This window comes from Platichthys flesus, chromosome 10 (assembly GCF_949316205.1).
Source record: "Platichthys flesus chromosome 10, fPlaFle2.1, whole genome shotgun sequence".
Classification (NCBI taxonomy): domain Eukaryota; kingdom Metazoa; phylum Chordata; class Actinopteri; order Pleuronectiformes; family Pleuronectidae; genus Platichthys; species Platichthys flesus.
The window spans coordinates 7,964,965-7,990,952 of record NC_084954.1 but is presented as its reverse complement, the minus strand read 5'-3'; the positions used below and the strand labels follow the sequence as shown (position 1 = coordinate 7,990,952).

At 41.6% G+C, this 25,988-nt stretch overlaps 4 protein-coding genes across 5 annotated transcripts; 3 read left to right on the top strand and 1 right to left on the bottom strand.

Moving 5' to 3' along the window:
• The first annotated feature begins 82 nt into the window (after positions 1–82).
• On the top strand, positions 83–14,312 carry LOC133961515 (protein FAM163A-like). Of its 2 annotated transcripts, XM_062396642.1 has the most exons (5): positions 83–381; positions 884–1,009; positions 7,724–7,826; positions 10,767–10,881; positions 11,592–14,312. In XM_062396642.1, the coding sequence occupies exons 4-5, from the start codon at positions 10,789–10,791 to the stop codon at positions 11,967–11,969; spliced, it is 471 nt and encodes a 156-aa protein (XP_062252626.1). In that variant the 5' UTR covers positions 83–381; positions 884–1,009; positions 7,724–7,826; positions 10,767–10,788; the 3' UTR covers positions 11,970–14,312. The 2 variants fall into 2 exon arrangements, with proteins under 2 accessions (XP_062252626.1, XP_062252624.1); XM_062396640.1 differs by lacking the exon at positions 884–1,009.
• An 808-nt stretch (positions 14,313–15,120) lies between these two features.
• On the top strand, positions 15,121–19,586 carry LOC133962538 (rab GTPase-activating protein 1-like). The gene is made up of 8 exons (XM_062398172.1): positions 15,121–15,571; positions 16,240–16,320; positions 16,468–16,578; positions 17,179–17,283; positions 17,381–17,464; positions 17,588–17,659; positions 17,876–18,130; positions 19,148–19,586. Exons 1-8 carry the CDS (start codon positions 15,461–15,463, stop codon positions 19,334–19,336), a joined length of 1,008 nt encoding a protein of 335 aa, XP_062254156.1. The 5' UTR covers positions 15,121–15,460; the 3' UTR covers positions 19,337–19,586.
• Positions 19,587–19,750: 164 nt separating this feature from the next.
• Positions 19,751–22,972, top strand: ebi3 (Epstein-Barr virus induced 3). The gene is made up of 6 exons (XM_062398173.1): positions 19,751–20,002; positions 20,514–20,628; positions 20,795–20,927; positions 21,525–21,639; positions 21,798–21,961; positions 22,638–22,972. The coding sequence occupies exons 1-6, from the start codon at positions 19,915–19,917 to the stop codon at positions 22,791–22,793; spliced, it is 771 nt and encodes a 256-aa protein (XP_062254157.1). The 5' UTR covers positions 19,751–19,914; the 3' UTR covers positions 22,794–22,972.
• Positions 22,973–23,006: 34 nt separating this feature from the next.
• Positions 23,007–25,728, bottom strand: odf3l2a (outer dense fiber of sperm tails 3-like 2a). The gene is made up of 5 exons (XM_062398175.1): positions 25,680–25,728; positions 25,134–25,238; positions 24,810–24,955; positions 23,933–24,069; positions 23,007–23,371 (listed from the first exon to the last, which is right to left on the bottom strand). The coding sequence occupies exons 1-5, from the start codon at positions 25,726–25,728 to the stop codon at positions 23,026–23,028; spliced, it is 783 nt and encodes a 260-aa protein (XP_062254159.1). The 3' UTR covers positions 23,007–23,025.
• Between the last annotated feature and the right edge of the window lie 260 nt (positions 25,729–25,988).

Below are 25,988 nucleotides of genomic sequence, written 5' to 3'. Positions count from 1 at the left end.
AAACCGCCCCCAAGGAGCCGCCGACGAGGAAGAGGAGGAGGAGGAGGACGCAGCCATGCTGAGCGACAACACTCACCAGCCGGACCGCCGCCTCGTCTCAGCCGTCTCCAGCGCCTCACACGGGCGGAAGATGCCGTGAGACCCCCCCCCCCCCCCGCAGGCCCCGGACGGCACCTGGCTGGGAGCGAGGTGGAGGAACGGCGGACAACGGACGGCGGGTAATGACGTGATGGTTCCGGTGGTGGAGCGAGCAAAACGCGGCTGCCGGCGCCTTTAGTGACCGGAGCTGCAGAGGAGAGCACCGGACTCCGACTGTGTGTGGACCCGCGTGTGAAGGAGGACCCCGGGGGAAGTAGACGGTCTCCAACAGGTCCCGTGAAGGTAAGACATCATGGAACCGTCCGTGCGCCTTGAGCGGCTCTGCGCATCAATCTATCCGCTTAATTGGGTAAAAGATGAGGCCAATCAGCGATGGAGCAGTCGGTAAATGGAGCTCCAGATACCAGTGGAGTTAGACAGGCTGTTTGTTTCAGGGAAAGTATTAATATACATTGTTACCCCTGAAATATGCACATAATTCGTATACTGTAGTTTGACATTCTTTTTAATAATAGAATATATGCTTGTATTAGAATAAGAAGTAAATCACATGCAACATGTAGTTTGAAGAGTTTGTGGGTAAAACCAATATAAATATCTATTTTCATTCAGATTTAATGCTTTAGATTTCCAAAACTACAATCTACGAATATTCCAATGGGCCAAAGAGCAGTGACAGTAAATGAATGGGGGGTTCACACAGGAGTGATGAATGCTGGGGTTTATGATGTGAATGACAACTCATCCGTCTGACTGACCTTCTCCGTCCCTTGCAAACAATCAGGCTCATTTACCGGAGCTGCAGGGCCGACCATTCAATTGCCGCGGGCCCCGAGGCTTTTTTTCCCAGGGGGCTTTGCAGCACTGGTGAGGATGCCACACAACCCAGATGCTGACTTCTACGGTTAAGGTGTGTGTTTGAGAATCACGGTTCAAAAGGGAGCCAGCTAATACCTTTTCTAAATTTTTTAATATTTTACTTGCTCATCTCATCAATCCAGATGTTACCGTCCAATCAAGATCCGTGATAATTAACGCTGAGGAAGCCACGACCCCTTTTCGCCCCTTTCAAACACAGAGAGAGACCTGGATCATGTCGGTCATGTGAGGAAAAAACGGATTACCGCATTCTGTTTAAACTATATGAAAATGAAATCACCCCCCCCCGCCCCCCTTGTGTTTTTTCTTTCCGCTCCTTTGCCGCCCTCGAGCCCTCCCGCTCTGACGATGGGCAGCTCTGTCCTAGATGTGGATGTGTTCGTCTCCTCACACGCCGAGATGAGTGCTTTCAGAGGCGGACAAGGAAGAAAAGTCCAGATTTTTACTACCTGGCTAAATTGCCCCCGTGATGGAAAAATATTGTTAAAGGGAACGATACTTGAATAATTGAAGCCCCGCGGTTTTAAAATTGCAGGGACTAGCTGTGATTTCCATCGCAGAGTCGGGAGGCCGCCGCAACGAAATATTCATATGATCATTTCAGAATGGATATATCGGAGAGCCACTCAGGTGCTGCCACCCCCCTCGCTCCATCCATCCCCCCCTCACTGTCTGTGTTAGGTTCCTATCGGCTGTTGTAAAATCAACCCTCAATTTCTCTAAGGGTCGGATGATCCAACCATTTTATTTTGTGGACATTCTCAATTTGGTTAATGAGCCACATTTCGAATCATGTGGATTGCCTCATTAAAAAGGTTCCTTTGTCAAAGTGACACTTTTTAACTTAAAAATGCAGCTTAGAATTTTATTTTGATGGTGCACTGACTTGTGGGGAGATATGTGTCGCTCTCATTCTTCTTTTTGCTCTATGTAACATCAGTGAGAGGGTATGATCACGTGTGAGAAGTGCATAACGGACGGATTGTTGTGGTTTAAAAAAACACAATCAGGTCCAGCAAGTTCGAGACTAACGTCGAACAATAGATACGTTTGAAAGATTTACAAATCATTATAACCAGAGTCTAGTTCCAATACTCATTGAGGACATTTCTGGCTCAGGAAGCTGCTGTGATTCAGCCCAGTAAGTGGGATTATGCAGTCAACACATTGATGGGCTTTGTTTTTTTTTCTTTGCATGAAAACTATTTGCAAATCTTTATTGCTTGAACACGGAGCCAAATTTAAATAATCATCACCTGTTGGTGTTATTTGTATAGAAAAATGACATATTAACATTAAGTTTTTAATCAGTGTCATTTTTGAATAACAAATATTTGCCGTCTTTTATCTAATACCACTGTGATGCTGCAGAGGGCGCTGTTGCTCAATAAAAGTTGCAAAATACCCCCACTGAATCTTACGCACTGAACCTTTAAGATCAATTTTAAAAGATCGGCCCCTGCTAACCACCCCAATTTCAGATCACTGACTGCAGCTCTAAGCCAAAAATGTGATTTGTTATGAAATCGTTTGTTAACAGAAAGCATTATGGGCGAAGAATACGGACACGCATCAATATTCATGGTCAGAATCAAATCAAGGTAAAAACAGGATGCAGAGATTTATGAGTTGGTTCTTTAGTGTGACGGCCTTTGTGTCAAGGCAGAGATTCATGATTTAGATCACGCATTGTGATCCCACCCAACCCCTCCTTTAGCTTATATCACTGTCTAATATGGATCGTCTATCTATCGGTCTTGAATGGGAGCTTGAACACGTTCAAAGAACGAATATCTTCCCCCCGTTTCACATAGTTTTATTCTATTTATCTGCTTGATTTCAAGTCCTCCAGTTCTCAAGCTCTTAAGATTCCCTTCAGTTTCTCTGTTAACATCTTTGTAAACTGGGAATCTTTGTGTTTTAGAATGTTGGCCAGAAAAAAACAAGTTTTCTGAAGACTTCATTCTGGACTCAGAGAACGTGTGATGGGTTTTTTAATTATTATTAGCATTTAGATTGGTTTGCCTAAAAATAGGAAATGAAACTCCTGGATCCTCAGCCTGAGTTCCGGGCATATACCTCCACATCTGGGCTGATTCCAGCTGCTGGCTGACAGCAAGATTCTCTGTGTGCACCAGAAAGGGTCCAGATGTGGAATCTGAGAGTCATGCTGTGCGTGGACAGGACCTGGGCCGGGGAACAGGGCACGTATTGAGCGAGATGTTAGACAAAAATGTGGCACAAGTATTTGCCAGATATATGAGTTTTCCATCAGAAAGACAATGTGAAACAACTAGTTGGCTCAAAGTGAAGAAACTTCTTGGAATCAGTGCACCTGGTCTGGAGATACTCCGGCACATAAGCCCTGGGAAACTGACACTTTTAGTACGGATTAAAGAAACGACATGTAATGTGTTAATTAGTGAGATTTAGTGGTGCTTTAAAGATGATGAATACTGCTTCACCCTGTTTTCGCTCCACGACTGAAGCCAAGCTAATTGGCTAACGGCTCCAGCTCGATTTGAAATGGACACACATGAAAGTGATGTCAGTCGTCTCATCTCGGTATCAGCACGAAAGGAGATGATACATTTCCCCAAAATGTCAAATTATTCTTTCAACTTGTAGATAAATTGGATTTTGTAATTAAACTTCTCCTCTAAAATCATCTCTAATTTTTGTGACTTACTCAGGCGTCACATGGGAGAAAGTTTCAAAGAACCAATCATCATCACATCATCCCACCTGAAACTTCTGAGGGAGGCAGAGTTTTTACCTCTCCAAGTTTTTGCTGCGATCAGGGATGTTTAATGTTGGATGTGTGTGTGTGTGTGTGTGTGTGTGTGTGTGTGGCTGTTATCACCTGTGTGTCTCTGTGTGCGTTTATCCAACTGCTTGGATCATTTCATATCCCACAGAGATAACTAATTAAAATATGACGCCTCTCTGAGCTGTGTCGAGAGACACCAGAACTTCTAAATATACCTCTGCAAGTGGAGTGTGAAACCTCTCCACCTCTCTCAACATTTCTAACATCATGAAGGTGGTAACTGCATGAGGCTGTTCTGGTTTAATCATGTGAGCATGTCTTTCTTTTAGCACAAGGATATGGATATTTTAACAATTTAATAAAATGTTTGGGCAGGTTTTTGTTTGTTAGATTGCTGAAAATCCTAAAATACCCATGAGTTTCTTACACACACACAAAGGCTACCTTCAAAATCCCCTGTGAGTCTCAGGGATACTCGTCTGCTGCACAGTGAAGAAATGGAGCTTTCACTTTCTGTCACTGAAGCTCATCTGACAGATACACAAAGTATAACAACTGCAGTCTGCCGGTCACCTGGGACTCGTACACTTAATGTCTTCAAAGAGGTTTTGGGTTGTGGACATCAGATGCCTGTTGCCTCATCTGAGTCTTCCTCATCCCCCTCTTCATCCCCGTCACGTCTCCGTGTCAGCACTTGACAGGATTTCTGGCATATCCTCTTGCTCCTTTTGAGCCACAATGAAATCCAAGGATGGTTATGTGTTTGCTTTTCCTTGGATTTGTGTTTCCCAGTTCAACCAGACAGCTGTGGACCCTCTGAGAGCCACACATGAACTGCATCGGTTAAGATGCTCTGACAGCGTTAGAGTCGAGTCTCCCAACCTCCCTCGCTTTGCTTCTTTGTCTCTCCAGTCCGTTGGAAACTCCCTAATCCCAGGTTTTACTTCTGCACTCCCTTTCTAACATAATTTGATTGCTTGTTAGTCCAAATGACTAGATTCCTTTGCTTTGTCTGTGTTGATGTACATCAGAGAAGGCCACAGATTCTGCATAAACCTGCTGCAGCAGCTTCAGCACTCTTAACGCAGGTCTTAAACTGAAGTGATGCCGGAGACCAGGAGGGGAATGGTGTAACGGTGTGCTGAAAGAGGAGGATGGGGTTTGAGAGTGAATGGGAGATGGAGTGTAAAGACAAGACAAGAAGCATAAGGACGACTGAGGAGATGGAGAGGGAAAGTGAGCTAGAGAGGGAGGAGATGGAGAAACGGGGAGCATGAGAGACTTCACATCGCTTTTAACGACATTATCGTGGCCCGTGGTGTATATAATTTAGTACGATGATGCAATGGTAGGAGCTGCAGGGAGTGAGCTGTCTGGGTGGAGGCTCACATGCTCATTTCAACACACACACACGTTGCTCTGTGTTAGAGCGAAATTTATGATTCTTACCTTATCTTAAAACAATTTTGAAGGGATTCGCCAGCAGGCGATTTGTAGCGGGGATATTGGAGGATTTCATCCTCCTTCATAACCTGCCAGTTCCGCCATCCCCACTCTGCAATCCCTGTTTTTCGAATGTGAGAGAGAGCTGCGTGTACAGGTGAACATCCTATAGTTAAAGCCGCCAACTAAATCTTGGGATCCGCAGTACATATATATATATATTTTTAAATGTTAAACGAAAACAAATCACATCAAACACTACTGGTGGGCAGCGCTCTTTGCCTCGCTCCCCCTCTTTCTCCCACACAAACTAACGTACCGTCAGCAGCAGCGGGAGAAATCCTACCCATGTCAGTGGCAGTTAAATCATCCATAAAGGTTTTACCGTCTTTGGCAGGCAGGAAGGTTTCAGTATAAACTCTTATAAATTATTGGTGCACATTCACATGACAAACAGAGTTCTCTAGTGTTGTGCCGCACAACTACACCCTGACTGATCAACTCCAAAAGTGAATCATCTTTAGATACACTCCCAAATAATATTCACATCAAGTTTTGTTAAAATCCATCGACACATTGCTGAGTTATTTTGCCCACTCACTGATGAACAGGACCCTCCCCCTGGTATAAGCCAACAAATCCCCCACTGGGGTGCACCTCAGCATTTCTGCCTCCTATTCAGACCTTTACTAAGGGAAGAAATCTCTGGCTGGATTTGACTTTTGGTAACTTGTGGCTCAGCAGCCGGGCAACCGACCAAAACCAGCCAACCCTGAACCAACATGTTAAATGTTCTGGCTGAGATTCGCCAATTATGACGACACAACAAGTGCCAGAGCAGCTCAACCTTTTCATTAGGAAAGATGACGAAAATTCACTGCATATTGCAGCCTCAGGAGGCTTGTAGCTTTTCACCAAATCACATTAATTCACCAGTAATGAGAAAGGAACTTGAGTTTTTCAATCAATTTAATTTAGGATAATTAAATGTGGTTCTTCCGCTGAGAAATATCTGGATGTTTCAGTTAATCACCTTGAACACTAGATAAACAAAGTCGTTGTAATTACTATAATGGCAGCGCTTAAAATTAATCATTTTGCCTCAAGCTTAATCATATAAATGTCTAAATTAAGGTCAAATGAATGTATTTTATGTACTGATATATGAGGTCGTTTTCACTGAGGGAATTCATGTTTGGAATGTGCGTTTATTTGGTATTTGAGTACAGTTACTTGACTGTTAGTGGATTCAGTGTTTATATGTGTGTGTATGTTAATATGATTCCTAAGATAAACCCTCATGACAAAGAAATGTAATTGAGGCTAGATATTTTACAGTTTAAACATAAACTTTTCACAATACATAAAAATACAAGCACATACCATATAGAACTTGAAAATAATATAGACGTTAAATATACATGTTTTTTGGTAAATTGTGTGTTTTCATCATTATTTATTTGCACATATCGGACAACATACACACAGATACTACATCAGCAGTTCTTAGAATCAACGGATATTACACATAATAATTTATTGCTTTCCCTCAGAAATAGCTGTTTATAAGAAGGACTATTTAAAGCTAGACGTTGTATTTACTCTGTGCAGTGGAGATAATTATGCGTGCAGACACATTGTGTTGTGCTGAGCTGAATTTTTTTTTTATGCTGTTGGAATCAAGGCTGTTTTGGTAACAACTATTTACCTGCATCATGGAGCTGGAACAGCAGGGACGAAGTGTTTCTGTACAAATCTGTGTGATTGTCCTATGTAGTCTGCAGAACATTAAGTTGCATGATTTCTTTCTTTGAATAGTTTAATAAATACATCTTTGCTCATGTGTCTTAATGAGCACCTTCAGTATTCAGTGAATTCTGTCCACATGACGACAATTATCCATGCTACTGTAGGAGCTGCTTCTGAATCGCTCACAGAAAACTAAGATGACAGGAGATGCACGCTGAATGTGGTTTAGTATTCTGAAACTATGCTGCACATATGCATATAACACACAGGCAATATGGCTCCTGTGCAGAGTGGGTGAGGCTGCTGTCCTCGTGCTAAGTCCTGAGTGAGAGGTTCACATCCAAAAATGGTTTTGGTCTTGAATCTGTGCAATTTGTGTTTTTTGATGGATTTCGTTGCAAGACCAGATTCCGGGTCATGAATAATAGTTAATAGTCGTTTACCTTCAGAATCCTACAAGTCAAAGGGTTCCTGCCTCTCCAACGTGAGGATTTGCTGCCTGCTTCTTTTCAAATCACAGGAAATAGAATGCCCCTAAAGGAATAGCAGTTTGAAGTACATCACTTAACGCTGCAATCTAAAGATAATCTGTGATTTAATTCATCCAAAGAGCAGGTGAATCACCGGTGAGAATAATGCTTAGCTGCAGCCCCACGGTTCTCTCTCTCTCTCTCTCTCTCTCTCTCTCTCTCTCTCTCTCTCTCTCTCTCTCTCTCTCTCTCTCGCTCTCTCTCTCGCTCGCTCGCTCTCTCTCTCTCTCTCTCTGTCTCTCTCTCTCTGCAGGAGTTCCAGTGAGAGGAGGTCTTGAGGGTGACACTCCGCTGGCCTGTCATGGTTTCCTACCTGTCACACTTCTCCATCTCTGCATCTCCCGCTGTCTTCTAATGTAGGTGTCCATCTCTTCTACTACGATATCACTGAGCTCAATAGCTCTGCAAACTACAAACGCGTCTGAAACTTACTAAGCTTTTACAATCATGTGTGTATCGTAGAGGTTAACATGAAGGAAATTGAGTTGCTCTTTCACGGAACAGCTGTTTTTTTATCTTAGCTCTATTCAATCCATTAGTTTTGAGTGCAAGCAGATACAAACTCACTGCAAATACCTGCTTTCACTTTCTTTATATATGTGTTCTTATTGGATTTTATATAGTGTGTATGTAACTGCCAGCTATGGTAGATATATTGTTGACACTGATATATTGCAGCTGTCCGAAATTTCCAATAGCTCGGTCTCGGACGCTGATCTGGGGAAATTTGTACTTAGTCAGAAAGAGAAAGAGCAGGTGGAAAAAACAGAACGAGGGCGCGAGGGCACGAGGGTTGAGTGAGACTGAAAAGTTAGATGAATTTTCACTAAAACTAATGGGAATATTATTATTGAGGATCTTTCCAGATGAGTAACTTTTGGTGCTGATCAGTCAAAATCAAAAGCAACATAATATTGTAATATAATATTAGAAAATTATTCATGAATGGAATGATATTTTGTTTAGTTATGTTGTAGTGTATTAATGCATCAACTTTTGCAACCCAAAGAAATTAGCTTTTATTTGGTTTTTCAATTTATTCACAGTCATTCGAAGAAACGATTATGAAATTCTTACATAAATTAATATATTTGAGTACAGTTTTACCAGTTTAGGGAACATATGCATCCTGGGTAAATATTTGTTTGTATAAAGCATTGATTGATATACAGGATTTTCTTTTGTTGTCTTATGTTTTGTCTTTTAATCTCTTGGAACCATGTTGGAATAAGTGATACAGTGAAATAGTTAGGGCCCGAGCACCTCCAGTGGGAGGCCCTATTGAAATTGAAAGGATTATTCTGAGATTTTTAAACATGCTCAAAAAGTTTTAAAAGTTTGCAGTAAATTAGAAAGTGGTGTAAATTTACGTATTCTGGAGTATTTGGAAATGGGCATGGCAAAATGGCTCAACAGCGCCACCTACGGAAAAGCCCCTCATTTAGCATTCACCGATCCTCACGAAAATCAAGACAGTTGTGTATCATGACCAGATGCACAAAAAAGCCTTAAGGACCATTATGAAAAAATTAACAGGAAGCCCGCCATTTTGGATTAAGTGGCCATTTTGGTCATATTCCATATTTTTACTTTGATGTACTTCTCGTAGAGTTTTCACCATATCAACTTAAAATTAAGACGAGTGTCATCACAACAAAATGGAGATCAAAAGTTATTGAAAGATAAACTTTTCGTCATACCATCTGACCGTGGCACGCCGTCAAAGTTTAATGAAACGCCATCAAAACACGAGCTTCTCTATCTCAGACATATTTGGTCCAATCGACACCAAACTACACATGTAAGACAAGAGTTGCGACCTGAAGACATCTACACAGAAATCGTGACTTAAAATCTCAGCGCCTCTTGGTGGCAGCAGGAAATGTCTTGTTTTTGGTACATTTTACACTTGGATGTATTTCTCCTCATCCACTTTGTGAAACCATGTCAAACTGTGTCAAATGGGTCTCAAGACATTGATATGTAGGCTTACGATTACTGTGACTTTTCATCATGCGAATTATTAATGGCGTGTCATCAAAGTTCAACTCGCCATGACACATGAAATTGCTGTAACTTCCGTGTTCATGGATCCAGCTCCCTCAAACTACATGTGTGTATCAACAGCCCACCCCTGAAGATATACAGATAGTTTAAAGGAATGGGCGTGTCAAAATAACTGACTAGCGCCCCCTAAAGGGCAGCCCCGGCACTACGATTGGTCTACGTCTACAAAAATCGATAGGGACATGTGTCTTTTCATGACAAAGAAATAAGTCTCTTGGACAGATATGCTAAACCACACAGGAAGCCCGACATTTTGGATTTGGTAGCCATTTTAGCCATATTCCACCCTTTTACTTTGATGTACTTGTTGTAGAGCTTTCATCAGATCAATGTGAAATTTAGTTGAGTGTCATCACAACAAGATGGAGATGAAAAGTTATTAAAAGATTGATTTCTTGTCTCACGGTGTGACCTTGGCGTGACTTCAATGTTTGATTACACGCCATTTAAACATGAGCTTCTGTATCTTGGACATATTTGGTCCAATCCAGTCCAAACCAGACATGTAAGACAAGAGTCGCGACCTGATGATATCTACAAAGACACCATGACTTAAAACGATAGCACCACCTGCTGGCTACAGAAATTGAGGTGTTTATCCTTGCTGCAGTGCACAAACGCATGTAACACGGAGACGAGTGCTTGGTCATCGAACGCTCTTTCTTCACCGACCGCAACAGACTTGAAATGGCCTGTGCTCGGGCCCGTTAGTGCTACAACGTAGCCCTAGTTTCACTTGAACCTGTTCTTCCTTGGAATGTAATTTGTAAATAATTCATATCTAGTCCCATCATATCATGAAGACACCAGATTAAGACTGAGTAGAATCAAACTACCGACCGGTGAAGCTGCTCCGTGGGTTCGTTGGGGCCGAGCTTCATATCAACACACTTAACTTTAATGTACCACTTGAATCTGTGTGTGTGAGGCCCGTCACAGCCCCAGCTGCCTGACAACAGCTGCACCACAACCATCCAGTTACAACATGTTTCATCAGTTGCAGTTACTTCACGATGGCACATGAACATAACTTAGCCGGCACTGGTTATCACTGCCGACGTTACAGAAACCTTTGGACATGAGTTTGCAGGATAGTCTTTCAGCTGCACTGAAATCCACATGTCGAATGAGCTCAATCAGAGTTTCTCTCTCTCTCTCTCTCTCTCTCTCTCTCTCTCTCTCTCTCTCTCGCTCTACTGCTTTCATCATCGCTCCGCCTCGCTCTGAAGGGTTTGATGGAGAGCTGGTCGAATGTCAGCGGGAACTATCGTTATAACCGGAGGAATTCTCGCCGGAGTGATACTGCTGTGCATCGTAGCAGTGCTCTGTTACTGTAGACTCCAGGTACCACTCTGTGTGCATGAATCTGAAATGTATAGATGGATGGACAGGAAGCAGGAGCACAAGAAGGGGAACACGAGATTTGAGCAAAAAAACAAGAGTAGAGAGCCTAATGAGATAAATATATGAAATACACATGTGTAAACTTAAAAATATAAACATAAAATACACTAAAAAAGTTATACAAACACAAAAATATAGTAAACGAATGCAAATTATACAGTTGTGCATAACCATTTAAAGCCTTTGCACTATAAAGCTTTTTGTTTACGACTTATAAAAAATAATAATTAAGCTTATTGATCTGTGAACATCATGAGACATATGAAATGAGGATAAGATTAAAAAAATGAAATTGACAAAAGTAACTATTTTGCTCATACTTAGGCTCATAATGTCCCTGTGTGTTTCCACTTGAAAAAGTTGAAATGCTCTAATGCTCAGAAAAAAAACACATCACTGTCCTCACACTGTCCATTGCTGCAGCTCCTCTTTTCAGCCTCTGTCTGTAACACTTGGTTTTAGCTCCCGTATCTTTAATGGGATAGTTCACTGAAAAAGGAAAATTTAGAAGTTGTACATCTACATTCTCAAAAAACGAATAACAGTGTTAAGTGTTTAAGCATCATACGTTTCCTTTAAGCATCCTTTAAACCCTGAACCCTTCTTTCACAAACTCCCTCTTCCTCTGTCTCCTCCCTCGCCCTCTGCAGTATTACTGCTGTAAGAAAAATGATTCTGAGGTGGACGTGGGCTCCGTGGCGGGAGAGGACCCCCTCTCTCACTTTCCCTGCAACGCCTGCAACGCCCTCGCCATGGACGGCGCCACCATCACCCCCGTCTCCCTGGATCAGCTGGACACGGGTTCCCACCACAGCCCCTGCCCCACCTGCTCGCCGCGCCCCATCCACTCTGGACTCGCAGACGGAATGCGTAACGGAGGGGAGCGGCTGGGCTTCCACACCTACTACGAGAACCCGTCCGTCTCTCTTCCTCTGTCCGCCAACCCGCAGGGATCCTCTCCTCTGAGTTACTTCGGCCCTTCGGACCTGTTCCCTCCACCGCCGCGCCCCTACAGCACCGACGTCTGATCTCTGCTGCACCGCCACACAGACATATAGATGTACGTTCATACACCTGATACTTTCACACATTCAGGTGACGGTTACAAAACAGCACAATTACACTCACACACCCACATTACCGCACACGCACACGCTCACTTCAGCCACAGATTGATACGAGGACTGTGATCCACAGACTGAGCAGAGGCTCTGTGTGGGCAACAGATCCACAGACCAGCAGAGGGCAGCGTGAAGTGCTGTTACATCAGCAGGGGGGTGGTTAATCAGCCTCACTCTGTTTAACGTGGGACTAAAACGTGTTGTTGCCGATTGGATCATAAACGGGATCCGGTCCACATTCAGGTGTGGACGCACTGGTGCCGTCATTCAGGTCACAGTGGTTAGGGACACGTGAAGGTGGTCAGAGACACGTGACCATGCATGTTCTCTATAGTGCGAACACGAAAGGGCCCCACGCACAAGTCATTGTTCCTTCTTCTCTTCACAAAATCCATGTTGATGATCAATTACAGATGAATTCTGAAAAAAAAATTGCAAAGTTTTTGCTGCCATGAAAGTTCATGTAAAAAAACTGCACTGTTTTTACAAACCAAAAGGAATTGAGTTGCAAATTAAAATTAAATTGAGCAAAATCCCTTTTCCACAAAAATTTCGCCCATAATCGTTTCGGTTACACTTAATGTTATTGCTTCATATTTTCTGATTCATTACCAAATTATTTCACAATTGAATCACATGTTCTAGGGTGTCACAATGTTTTTTTTGTGTGCTAATTATTAAGAAAAGTAGGAATTTCCTCCCAAAGGAAAAATGAAAGTGCAAAAAGTGTTCAAACATTCCTCGGGAAATAAGTGAAAATGTTAAAAAGAAACGTCTCGCAATGTTAAAAAAAAGTGTGTGTTAAAATGACATGCGTAATAGGTTTGGGTGTTTTGTGTAATCTTGCTAACAAACAAACAGACAAATCAACAGACAAGCAGACAGGTGTAAAAACATAATCTGCTTGTCGGAGGTAAAAGGTGGATTTTTACTTATCCAATAACATTTTTTTACAGTTCTCTTTCCTTATTTAAACGCAAATATCAGGATAAACTCAACTTTTTGTCATATAGCCCAATATCACTAATCCCAGGGTAGTAAGTAAGGGGCTCTTCCTCTCAAGAAGACAACCTGTAACAAAATGCAGAGTCTAAAACATGGATCACCACCACTTCTTTAGATTCCCCTCCTGTATTGTTCCCCCCCTCCACTCCTCTGCTGCTTAATATACATGAGGGCTAACAGTTCTTTCAACGAGGCGCTCGTTTGGAAAGAGGCAACTCGGCTCCATCGGTAGTTTCTACTGTTGGCTGAGGAGAAGACTCCAAAGGAGAAACTCCCAAGTCTGAGCATTTTCGTGAATCATGCAATTATCTGGAAGAGTCGAGTTTCAGTCTGCTGGTTAAAAAAAAGTCCTTTACTGCAGTGAGAATTTATTTTGCTTCTTCTTTCACTTCAGGTTTTATGAAATTAAGCTAGACCTGTGTCTTCCATAGGATTTGATGGTATTAATATCTTCATGTTTACAGATTGAGGTGGATTAAAAGGAGATTTGAGTCTTGTTTTAGGAAAGTGACAAATATTAAAGGTTCATGTTTTTATCTAAATCCATTATATCTGCTGTAGAGTGAGGAAACGCAGTGTTATTCCACAGTATATGCCTGAATCTATATATTTCCAAGGGGTGTTGTAGTTTTTGTGAAGGGTGTCAGGGTTTAGATGTGTTTAAGTAAGTGTGTATCAAATGTGAGTTTCTCCATCTACTTCCCTCGTGGATTGTGAGAGAATGGAACATTTACATTTGGAAGTGAAAGTTTAATTATCCAACATTGTTCTTTAACTAAGATAAATATATGAACACAATTGTATGAAAGATTGTTGATGAAAAGACATAAATATATTTATTCACTGTATTCTCACAATGTTCCCACTGAGCTGTGAGCTACGATTCTTTCCTCGCCTCCCATTGTTGTGAATAAGTTTGTGCTAAATTACAGTAAATATGTAAAACGAATTTTTGTTAATTTAGAGTTGGAGGTTCACCACTTTGATATATTCACACAGCACATTTGGTTCCCTTTGTCTGGTGACAGGTTTATTTCTAGCGGCCACCGGCTCTGTGTTGTTGTTGCACCACAGTGACCACAACAGAATCAGAACTGACCCCTTTATATTTTCAGGTTCCTTGTTTTCTTCTGATTGTTAAAAAAGTGTATATTTCAGATTTGTCCGTGTGAAACTTTAATACGTTTTGTTCTAACCTGATACACAGAAGAATCCACCATGTTTCACAAATGGTTCCTTGTTTTGAGGAGGAATAAATGTTTATACATCTGACTGGACTTTTTTTTTTTAGTCTTCAACCGCGATGACAAAAAAAAAATCACATAGGTTTTACGGACTCAAAGGCAAAGTTGAGTAAATCAAAGACGGAAGTGAGAAGATGCCACAAGCCGCTGAGAGAAAGGGAAGTGAAACCTGCTGGGGGGAAATTTAGGCAATTTGTCATCCGTCAAGAAAGGAAAAGACACAAAATTAAGTGAGTGACATCGTGACAAAGAGAGAAGTCGGGAGAAACTTGCAAGGCAAAGTATGAATAAAGGGGATAAAGTGGGCGGAGGTGCAGACTCTGCTTTTGTTATTCTGCAAAGTCATGCTTTACCTGCCGGACCTGTTTGCTCTCCTGCCAGGCTGATCAGACAACAACAATAATGTGTGTCACACCAGCACCTCAGGAGCAAATATCACAAATACCACATCACTAGCGTCACTTACGTCCTTTAAAGTGGGTCCACGTCAGTGTGGCAGCTTCATACTGTGTCTGTGCCAGAGTATCAGCAAGAAGAAAGTGGAGAATGGACGAAAGTTAAGACGAATGTCCAACAAAATGCATTGTGGGATCAAATTATTGTTGTTAGTGGTGTTTAAGTGTGTGTGGGTTGTGTTGTGTTGAAAGCTGAGCGCTGCAGTGGGTGTATCTGAGGCTGTTGTTCTTTCACACACTCTCAGGTCTCATATAAAGCTTGCTGAACCTGTTACTGCCTGTGCACCTGTAACACACACACACACACACTGACACACACACACCCCTTCAGATGACACTGTGTCCAAGTGGCTCTGCTCTCTGGTGTGAAAGGACACAGCTGCTCTTTACCTGTTGGGAGGTGTATCTCTCTCTGTCCTCCACCTTTGGACTGTAAAGCTGCGTTTCCTGGTGTTGGGACCGACGTGGACTTTACCCTCATCGTGCGCCTTTAGTTCTATTTACACTCTCACGCTGGATTCACCGCTCGCCTGCTTCACCGTGAGTCAAAACAAGACGTCTTCCCCTTGAGGAACTCACCTTACACCTGGTGAATCAGCTGTGAGTTCTGGAGTTGGAGGCGTTTTTCCTGCAGAAGGCCTTGATTTGTTTGTGTGAGCGTGAGCGGCTAGCCGGGCTGCGGATTTGGTGCAAGATGATGGAGGAGGTGTCCACGATGATGGCGTACGATGCCAAATTTATGGAACAGATGAGCGAGGACGAGATCCTGGCGTGCCTGGTGGAGGAAACGGAACCTAAGTTCACAGTAAGACTCACTGTTCCTTGGATTTATTCAGTTAAATGAGCATTTCAGAACGCGTCAACCGATACCGATAAAAGAACAACACTGACCAAAACCGTGGCACTATTCTAATATTTGTAAATGTCTAGTCATTCTAAAAAACTGTTGTGGATCTAGTTATACTTTCACTTCAGTGTATCTTCGGGAAATCAGTGCAATGGATTTAAAAACATACCGATGCACAACTTGGATTCTCAGGATCTCCTACAGCAAGAGGGGAATTGTCAGTAAAATCATTAGGAGTTAAACTGATTCCAAAAAAAAGGGGAAATTGACTTTAGTGTCATCCTATGTGATGATATGATGATTTGAGACATTAGATAAAATAATTCTGTTTTATTCTGTTCATTTTAGATATTCAAGATATGGAAAAAGCAATTTCAGGCTTTAAAATAACCCTCCCCTCCACATTTATTCCTTCATGCATCCTGCCCCCCCACCCATGTGCTCTGCTATGTCTTATCTCAGTCTTATCATGATCTCTTTTTGGGGCCTGCTCTTGATTTGTTGCACTCGCTCTGCATCCGGCACCAGATCTGTGTGGAGGAGATATCTTTCTTCATTTCAGTTAAATAGGACAGTGTTTTCCATATTAGTGTATTTAGTTAGATCTGATTCTTCTCTGCCCTCAGGTTCCGACAAAGAAAGCCAAGCTGAGGGAAAGCCGGCTTCAGTTGATGGAGGCTGTGGAAGATCCTTTGGACAAATACCAGGTCAGAAATCTATGACTTTTCTCTTGATTTCAAAACCCAATGTCTTTGAAGCTCAGCCCTCACATGCAGTCACTTCCTGTATCAGCAGATATTACATTGTTTAATTGTTTGTGAGCCAGAAACCCTGACAGTTGAGTGTTTTTTCAGAAGGAAAACCGTCTTCTGGAGCAGACCAGCCTCCGTCTGGAGCAGGAAAACGACAACCTGGCCCATCGCCTCATCAGCAGCAAGGTCGCCCTGAGGAACGCCCTGGACAAGGTGCGATTAGCTCCAGCCCTTCATAGAGAGAGTCAGAATTAAATATTCAAAAACACCAAAGCTAGTGTTTGCTTTAAAAAACTGCAACATACAAACTGACCGTGCTAAGCTCTCATTTTATCCAGAGAAACATAAAGCATGCATTCATGATTATGATTTTTTTAAAGGGAAATGGTTCAACAAATCCCTGAAATGATGGGGTGCTGTTTTGTGTGTTTTAATCCCGCTCAGCATGTTAAGCTTTGCCAAATATGAGAAGAAAGCACCATCTTTTCTAATGTAAAATAATGAGATGGATTTTCCAAGAGTGATGTTCTGGAGTTAAGCAAAATTATAAAATGGTAGAAATAGAAGTCGGCAATGCTAAATATGATCTCAACTCCCACATGTTTAATTCTAATTTATACCAGTTATTATAATGATATATGTATGCCATTTTACAGAAATTTATATGAAATTAAAAAAATGTTTTTACTGTTTTTTATGTGTTTAGTTTTTCTAACTTTGTTCCAAAACCTGGAAAACCTTGGATTAAAAAAAAAATGTAATTGATATTTAAAAATCGAATAATGCATGGAGGTGTTTGTGGGCTGTTGACAGGCGGAGGACAAAGTGGACGAACTCGCCAAAGACCTCGTGAGGACCACACATCTCCTGCAGGTTGCAGAGGAGGAGAAGATTAGGAGGGAAGAGGAAGCTGGCACGGTAAAAAACTGAGACTGGTTCTACTGCCTCCCACAGTCATTATAACAATCCCTTTATTGTCGGCGTTAGAGTAAAAAATGATTTCCTCCTCTTACAGCTGAAGGAGGTGTTTCGAAAAGAGCTTGAGAAGGCTGAACGGGAGGTCAAAAGGTCATCGGGCATCATCGCAGACTACAAACAGGTACAGACAATCGTCAGGGTTGAGAATCGGGGTGTACGCTTTAAATAATATATATATAACAATAAAGAATTCAGTTGTGTTCTTGCTATTAATGATGTTATCATCAAACGCTCCTCCGCTCAGATCTGCTCCCAGCTGACAAACCGTCTGGAGAGGCAGCAGACCGCCCACAGAGAGGAGCTGGATTCACTCAAGGTGAGAATAAAAAAACTTTCATCTCTTCCTTTCCTTTTTTTTTTTTGATCTCTTTCAAGCCACATTTAGAACAGAATGTTGAAGGAAGCAATTTTCAACGCTTTCAAGAAAATTGTTAACACGACTCGGCTGCTTAACTTTCTCATTACAGATGGTTTATTGCAGCAGGTGTCAGTGGTATTCTCATCTCACATATCTCATCCTCCGTGTTTGCAGAGTGCAGTGAAGGCTTGTTCTCGCTGTCAGCACATTGTGGACACAGATGAGCCATCGTCTCCAGCAGCAGCAGCAGCTCAGACAGGAGGCCTCGTGATGACCAGAGCTCAGGACGGGGACTGTGGACCTCCTAGCAAGGCGGAGCAGAGGAGGCAGGACCAGGAGAGGGAGGCCCTCAAGGCTCAGATCAGGGGGATGGAGCAGGACTTGGCGCAGACCAAACTCCAGATGGTGGAGGCTAAGTGTGAAATCCAGGTAAATATAGTGCTAATCTTGTTTTTTTACCTTAATAATAACAGAAATACATTTTGTACTCACAGGAGCTTCACAGGGAATATGTTTGCTGCCTGACTTGTAACTCAGGAAACTAAGTGTCTCTACTACCTTCAGCTCAGCCATCAGACCCCACTGACAGGAAGCATTTCCATTTAGCGTAACAGCTTGAGTGTAGAATAACATACAGGATTTCCCAAGGTCTCCAAGCTGCTGCTGGAAAGCAGAAGTGACAGGGAAAATGAGAGGAGGAAGAAATAGCAGAAATTAATTCAAAAAGAAACAAAAACAAAATGTGAAAGAAAAGATTTCACTCATTGAAAAAAAGCTTCTTCCCTAAACTGACCTAAATACGCTTAAGAAAACAGGATCCAACAATTATCCAGAAAAGCCTCTTGAAAGGAGAAATGCCTTCACTTTGAATGATTTCAGTTAAATGATCAAGATGAAAATATCATTATTGCGATGATTTAGTATATTAAATGAGTTTTTACTGTTCTACTGTAAAATGTGTTATTCATGTAGGTCTAGTGGTATTTCAGTGTACTTAAAACAAGTATATCAACTTTTACTTTTTTTCTTCTTACATTTAAAATACCAGTGTCCATTTAGTGCAATATTTAAGTAGACTCTGATCAGTATAAACATAGTTGGTATTCATCCTACTAGAAATTACTGACAAAAACTAACTCATTAAATTTACATTTAAAGTGACAATATATCTATTTAGTACAATTTTATAAGAGTGGTATTAAAGCACAATTTAAATAAGTATACTGATTCACCACTTTTATTTGTTCATTATTTATAAAATTATGTTATGATGGGTTTAATTTAAGCACAATAAAGTTGTTTTGATTATACAGTATGCAGTATGTTTGTCTTCCGTATGAAATGATATTCTATCTTTAACCTCAATGTTACGAGGACTTCCAGAGAAATACAAGAGCAAAACTTTTCGGTAACATTTCTAATAAAGGGCTGTGTTTACTCTTCCAGGACCTGGAGCACCAGAAGGGTATCATGGCCAACCAGCTACACGCAGCAAAGAACAACTGGATCAACAAGGCCTTCACGTCCCTGCGCACATCCAGCGGAGGGACTCAATGGTATAAGCACAACCCAGGGACGGGGCGTCCCTATTTGTCTGGAACCTCCACCGTGGCTCCCTGTCCAGAAAACATGTGACAGCTCAGACTGTGGACACTGATTAGCTGGAAGTGGACATTGTGGCTTGATCAAGACTTTTTAAGTGTGAGCCGCACACTGTGTTTTCAATGCTATCGCTGCTATTTGTCGTTTTGGACACTAGAGGAGTGTCTGGAGCACAGAGAGGAGCAGACAAATGCTGTCATGTCTCTTCACCACTTTCAAAGAACTGCATCTTCTTGTACATACTTATTTCATCTGTAAACAATAAAACGTGTTAAATACTCAAGCAGGAAACTTGCTGTTTTTACCTGTGACATAAGGAAACCTGACACATCAAAGTGAAACAGTCGTTTCTGTGGGAGGTAAACCACACTCGCTGTTCCTCTTTCATTTTCTGCCTTTAAAGAGCTGATCAGCCCCCACTCAAACACACTCACTCACTCGGGGACAGATCGAGAGGAGATTGTTATCTCTGAACTTTGACTGGTGTAGTAAGGAAACGGAGCAGAAAACAAAAGAATCGTATTGTGTGTGTCAGGCCTCACCACAGGGTTTTAAGACATATCTCTTTTTAAGACAACAATCAAGGGCAGAATTATTGTTCTCAAAGACGTATGATGGCTGCGATGTTGGTCACTGTGACTCTCCTCCTGTGTGTATTGGGAGGACAAGCACTGGACCTGCTGAGAGCTACATCAGGGGGTGAGTACCAGTCTGTGCAGATACCCTCACAGTTATTGGTATGTGCTGTGTGTGGTACATTGTGTGTTTATGTGTGTTAATTAGTTTGAACCAATAAGCTAAAATAGAGGACTTCCTCATTTTGTATTTAATAACCAGGTTTTATTGTATCATAGTTTTAGGATTGTGCTTTATACTTTAGTTCTGTCATTTTGTATATTTTCATCGTTTTACAGAACAGAAAAATGCTCTATTTTATTTATGTAGCTTGCTGTGTGTATTTCATTGCATTTATCTTTTAAGTGATAAAGACACAGGGACAATACAAATAAAATAATTGAATTAAAAACAACAATAATAATAATAATAATACTAAAAAGTTATCAAAACCAAGATAATAAGAATAATCAAGGAAAGAAAAGTAATGTTAAAACATAACTTTTTCCATGGATAGAAAAACACTTTCATTTTTTAAATGCTCTTCTTGTATTATTATTTATATTTCTTCACTGAATATGATTTGTTCCACCAGTTCCTCCCCCCGTTCCACGAGTGCATTGCTGGTGCTCGAGCTTTCCAAATGTGACTCTTTGCTCCTGGCCTGAACCGTCCCACTACCCACCGACACATTACGTTGCCACCTACAGGTAAATCGGACAAATCAAGCAACTCTTCTTCATCCTCCTCCTCCTCCTCCTCTTCCTCCTGTTGGTGCTGACCCAAACAACTGACCCCTTTTAGTAGCATTGACTGCAGTTGTTGAGTGTCATTAAGGAGCTTGTTTGTATTCATGTAAATGTGTGTGTTTGACAGTGAGAGACACGGGCAGCCAATCACTGAGAAATGTCTCATCATCCCACCCTCTCATAATTCTTCATCATCATCATCATCATCATCATCATCATCATCATCATCATCATCCTCCTCATCATCATCATCTCAACAGGTACAAGGCTATAGATCTTGAGAGGTTTTCCCGTATGTACAGAAGCAGATTTGAACCTAAATCAATCTGAACACACTTTATTCATTTACGGGTTTGAATTAGTGAAGGTTTTAAACTGCAATGTTGATCCAAATACTCTAAACTCCATTTCCAAACTGGTCACAGTGACCATTACATGAGGCAAGAGAAATAAGGAGCATTGTGCTTGGTTTTGTTGAGTTCTGTGTTCATCACAATAATATAATAAACTTTATTTAAAGTAGCTTTCATACATAAACACAGTTCAGAGGGCTTTAGAAAAAGTTAAATAAAATTAAGTAAATGCATAAAATACATAAAAGTACAGAGAGGTACACAAAATAATAAAGTAGTTTTAGTTAAAAGTTGTTTGATCACCAAGTAACATCAAAGAGATAAAGTAATTAGCAGATATTTCTCTTTATAAAGGGATACTACAAATAAGTAATATATACACTCTCAGTAAATGTAAATTAGTAAAATACTCTCATTTATAGATTCTTTCAAATTGAAATATACTATAAAATACACTAATCGTTAAGATATACTAACTGGAATCAAATCTGCTTTCTGCTGTAGTGGCACTGCCAGCTGCCCAACCTGAAGCTTCTCACCGACTACATCATAAACATCACGGCTGTTCATTCTGGTGGAAGCAGCTCCTACCTCTCAAGTTTCATGTTGGAGGACATTGGTAAGAACTGAAACGATGAATAATAAAATTAAAAAAGTTTTAAATATATGTAAGGTTTGAGTTACCTCCGTTGATGGAGATGCAGTTCTACATTTTGACTTGATAACGATAATATAAGAAGAAGCAATATTCATTTTTCTTTGTCTCTGGTTGTGAAGTGAAACCAGATCCTCCCGTAGACGTCCGGGTATCCTCTCAAAACACCAGAAGCCTGATGGTGCAGTGGTCTCCTCCGCCCACCTGGACCAACCTGCACATCTTCCCCCTCAAATACCAGATAATGTACCAGTGGAAGAACAGGGGCATCGCATCGTCTGTCAATGTAAGAAAGAGCTTCATCAGAATCTACAGGGTTAAAGTGCAGCCACATCAGAAAGATGAGATATGTGAAACTCTTTCGAAAAAAATCCTTGTTCCAAATAGTGTTCTGTAAACAAATCCTCGTTAACAAGGTTTTTTCTGTCTCCTATTCATTTTCAATTGTTTGATTGAAACAATTTAATATTCTATTTAAAACATGAAAGTGTTGCCTCATTATCTTTTCTGTTTTGTAAATATTGGCCTCTTGGCATTATCTAAATATAAGAATGTATCCATGTTTAATTCATGTTGCTGATGTTTATCCTGTCTACACTAAGTCTATCTACTAAAAATGTATTAGCTTGTATTATTGGAGACTTAAATTAATGATAACTGTCATTTGTAACTGTATTGTTAGCAATCAGAAGAAGTAAACATACTATTCGAAGGAATTTTCCACAACCTGACAAACCAAAAAGTGCTGTTATTAGTCAATCTGCTAATAAATGAAATATTCTAACATCAATGAAGTTAGAATCCATGATAAACCAGAACCACATGTATTTCCAGATGATGAATAACATTAAATCTTTCACGGAGACGATTTGTGTCAAATCCGCATATGCAAACCACAGCCATTGTGTTTATTTTCAAACTGAAGATGTTGAAAATAACAGATTGTATATTTTCTCCTCCAGTTGGGTCCGTTTGAGAGCGCCCAGGTGGAGCTGAAGGGGCTGAGCCCGGGGAGGGAGTACCTGTTCCAGGTGTGCGCCAAGGAGCTGCTGGATCTCGGCAAGTGCAGCAACTGGAGTTCACCTGTAAATATCACCTTACAGAGGACGAAGCCTTAGACTCTCACACCCGGTTTTATTTATCTCCGTCCTTCTAAGCTACCAGCGATCATTGTTGTTTTGAGTGGACATACATTGCAGGCAAAGGTCGTTGATATTTAACATTTATTTATAAAGAAATGGAATGTTTGTTATTGCTGTAATTTTTGTTGTAACACTGTTGGTTTTATTGTCAAGGCAATTGTGAAAAATAAAATAAAAATAAAGCTTTTGAATGAAATCCACCGAGGAGTCAGTCGACTACATGCAGCACGAGCGGGGTGACAAATTCAGAGTGTCTGATCCCCAGAGAGAAGGACGGGGGTCTGGGAAGGTGCACGTGAAACTTCTCCGGGCTGTACGCTCCCGGGCCGGGAATGCTCGCAGAGTGACTGGGCCGCTTGGTGCGGCTCTGCATGGTGAAGGAGGGCTGCCGCCGATGGAATATGTCCGGGTTGGTGCTGTTGTATTTTCCTGGTCCCGGGCTCATGGAGAGATCCTCAGAGGGAGCGCCCACCTTCCTGCGTCCTGAGAAGCTGAAGCTGTTGCTGGAGGGTTTGTTAGGAACGTGGCAACCGAGCAGATTTGGGAGACTGTAGCTGGTGGAGGAAAGAAAGTTCAGTTAAATAATTCATTTAATTAGTTTTTTTTTATTCTATCTAGTTAGATTGCACTTCAGAGATTTCGGATTTTGAAATTTCAAATACATCCACAGCTGAAAGTATAATCCCCGGCAACTGCACTTCTGCAAGAAATATCAACAACAATGAAGGTGTAATTAATCAATCAACTAATAAATTTCCTCTATAAATGTATTTTTATATAGAATTTGCAAAACTAAGTACTAAGGCCCCCAGTTAGCATCAATGAAATAGATCACTAGAATCTGACAAGCAGCAAATAATTACAATAAAATAAAACAATAAAGTGCAACTTGCAATGTTGAAGAACAAGAAAATATTCAATGGGTTCTTCCTTGGTTCATGCCCCACCCCTCTGCAAAATTTCTTGGGAAGTACTATTCTCTAGTTTTGAATGGAGTTAATGAAACTCTATGGCACAGAGCAATAATCTATATCAGACTTTGGCTGCACAGACAAAACTGTCTAATGATCTGTAATAGACGAGTTAATAGTTGATAAATGATAGTAGTAATAAACCTGTTGGGGGCTGGTACAGCATCCACAGAGCGGTATCTGGTGCGGCTGCCGATGGTGTAGGATGGAGGTCGGCTGTGAGCATTGAGAGGTGGAGCCTTTTCTGGGCTGTAGGCCCCGGGTCCTGGAGTCGGGAACAGCTCCCCTGTGAACACACAAAAAGAGATTGGTTCGGGAAGTCATCTATCACCTGAATGGAATTGAATTGAGCCTAGGTTAGGTTAGATTATAGGTTAGGTAGGCTATGGTAAGGTAAGGTAAGGTTAGATAAGTTAAACTAAGGTAAGGTACGGTTTGGTAAGGTAAGTTAAAGCCTATTTTCTTGCTCCACATCACTGCATCACATTACAAACAGCACAATGGTGCACATACATATTAATACACCAAACAAATACATCAAAAGAAAAATAACCCCTCCTTCACAGGAGTGTTGGCATCACAAAGGAGAACACTAGTTCTCCTTTGTGATGTTTTGTATTGTTTGGAAGGTCAGTCTACATTTTGGCCTCTTGAACCATCGACCTTAAGGCAGCAGTTTGAAATCAGAGTAGAGGATTTGTGTTGGGTCACTTTCTACATCATGCTCTGCCTCCTCCTGCTGCTCTACACAAACATTTTCCTGTTGTTAGGAACGCATCTGACAAAATTTGTTAGAACCTGATTTTTGGTTATGAAACAGCTTGAGAATCAGGTTCAGGTTCAGGTACTGACTGAAGGTAGTGATAGCCTTGGTCCATATTTGTTAAAAGGAGTTTGGTCGGCCAATTGAGCAAATTGTCCTCTGATCAGATGTCTTTACAATATACCCTCTATGGAACAGTTGTTATGCTCTCCCATATACTTGATCCCGAGCCATCATAACTAAATATACCAGCATTACTTGAGATGTTTTTTTTTTATCACCTTTACTTCCTGTGCTCCTTCCTCGGCCCAAAATAGAGTAGGAGGGCGTCTCCATTCGGCCAAAGCGGGTGACCTTTGCGTCAACGTGGTACCTTGGTCCCGGGCTGGAGTCCACAGAGACCACTTCAGAAAAATAATACAAACACAAACAATCGTCCAAAAACCTCCAAATCATCCAATTCCAGACAGTATATGTAGAAAGTAACAACATCTAGATGGTCGCAAGTCAAAAGCTGGGCAACTGCAAACCAACATAAAAAAAACATGTAGCGTCCCAAGAGAGTTCCATATGAAAACTCACTGCTGTTGCGGATGTGGAAGGAATACGCAGGGCTGCTGGGTTTGGTGATGTCATGGTTGATGTATCCAACTGTAGGGGGCAGAGCATAGCGTCCAGGGCCCGGGCCTGACAGTGAGAGAGAGAGAGGGAGAGAAGAGGAGGAGGAGGAGGAGGAGGAGGAAGAGGAGGAGGAGGAGGAGGAGGACAGTGATGAAAATGATGCAACAGGCTTAGTTCCAAACAGCAGAGGTAGACAGCACACCCACTGACTCTCTGGCTCGGCCTGTGTTGTCGCTGATGATTTCCATATGTAGCCCTTTGACTGATTTTCTATGGTTATGCATTTTAACGTCCTTCCTCGGCTTGTTTGGGAACGGATTCTAAACAAAGTAGGAGTCTCAAACGAGTATGGAGCAATGGCTGTAGAAACGCTGTGTGAGAAATGTTATACCAAAGCCAGTTCAGCTCTAATACAGTCCATGTGGATGTAAGAGCCCCTCACTCACACACACACACACACACACACACACAAGCCCACACAATCGGATACACATTTCTTAAACTGACCTCTTTCTCGGGCAGAGATTATGGGCCGTCTCTTCACCACCTCCTCCATACTGTGCCACCTCTTCGTCCTCGTCCTCTCCTCTTCCTCGGTCACTTCAGACACATCCTCTTCTCTCGGGTGCCTCTCTCCAGGTGATCAGCTCCCTCCTCAGGCTAAATTATACATGGCCATGAGGTGAAGAAATCCTATATTGACAAGGGAGCTGGGTACACCCGACCTGCTCTCCAATTCCTTTTCCCCCTAAGGTCCTTTAAAGACAAAATATTTTTTCGTCTGGGCCAAAAGTCGACTCTTTCAAGGCTAAAAAG

Excerpts from the sequence above, each read along its gene's own strand:
- ebi3 (XM_062398173.1), top strand. The coding sequence starts at position 19,915 with ATGATGGCTGCGATGTTGGTCACTGTGACTCTCCTCCTGTGTGTATTG. Across the intron at positions 20,629-20,794 it reads CATTACGTTGCCACCTACAG|TGAGAGACACGGGCAGCCAA; the intron begins GTAAATCGGACA and ends TGTGTTTGACAG. Across the intron at positions 20,928-21,524 it reads CATCATCATCATCTCAACAG|TGGCACTGCCAGCTGCCCAA; the intron begins GTACAAGGCTAT and ends TTTCTGCTGTAG.
- LOC133962538 (XM_062398172.1), top strand. The coding sequence starts at position 15,461 with ATGATGGAGGAGGTGTCCACGATGATGGCGTACGATGCCAAATTTATG. Across the intron at positions 17,284-17,380 it reads GGGAAGAGGAAGCTGGCACG|CTGAAGGAGGTGTTTCGAAA; the intron begins GTAAAAAACTGA and ends CTCCTCTTACAG. Across the intron at positions 18,131-19,147 it reads AGGCTAAGTGTGAAATCCAG|GACCTGGAGCACCAGAAGGG; the intron begins GTAAATATAGTG and ends TTACTCTTCCAG.
- odf3l2a (XM_062398175.1), bottom strand. The coding sequence starts at position 25,728 with ATGGAGGAGGTGGTGAAGAGACGGCCCATAATCTCTGCCCGAGAAAGA. Across the intron at positions 24,070-24,809 it reads ATAAAAAAAAAACATCTCAA|CTGTTCCCGACTCCAGGACC; the intron begins GTAATGCTGGTA and ends TTCACAGGGGAG. Across the intron at positions 23,372-23,932 it reads GCTGTACCAGCCCCCAACAG|CTACAGTCTCCCAAATCTGC; the intron begins GTTTATTACTAC and ends TTCCTCCACCAG.
- LOC133961515 (XM_062396640.1), top strand. The coding sequence starts at position 10,789 with ATGTCAGCGGGAACTATCGTTATAACCGGAGGAATTCTCGCCGGAGTG. Across the intron at positions 10,882-11,591 it reads TCTGTTACTGTAGACTCCAG|TATTACTGCTGTAAGAAAAA; the intron begins GTACCACTCTGT and ends CGCCCTCTGCAG.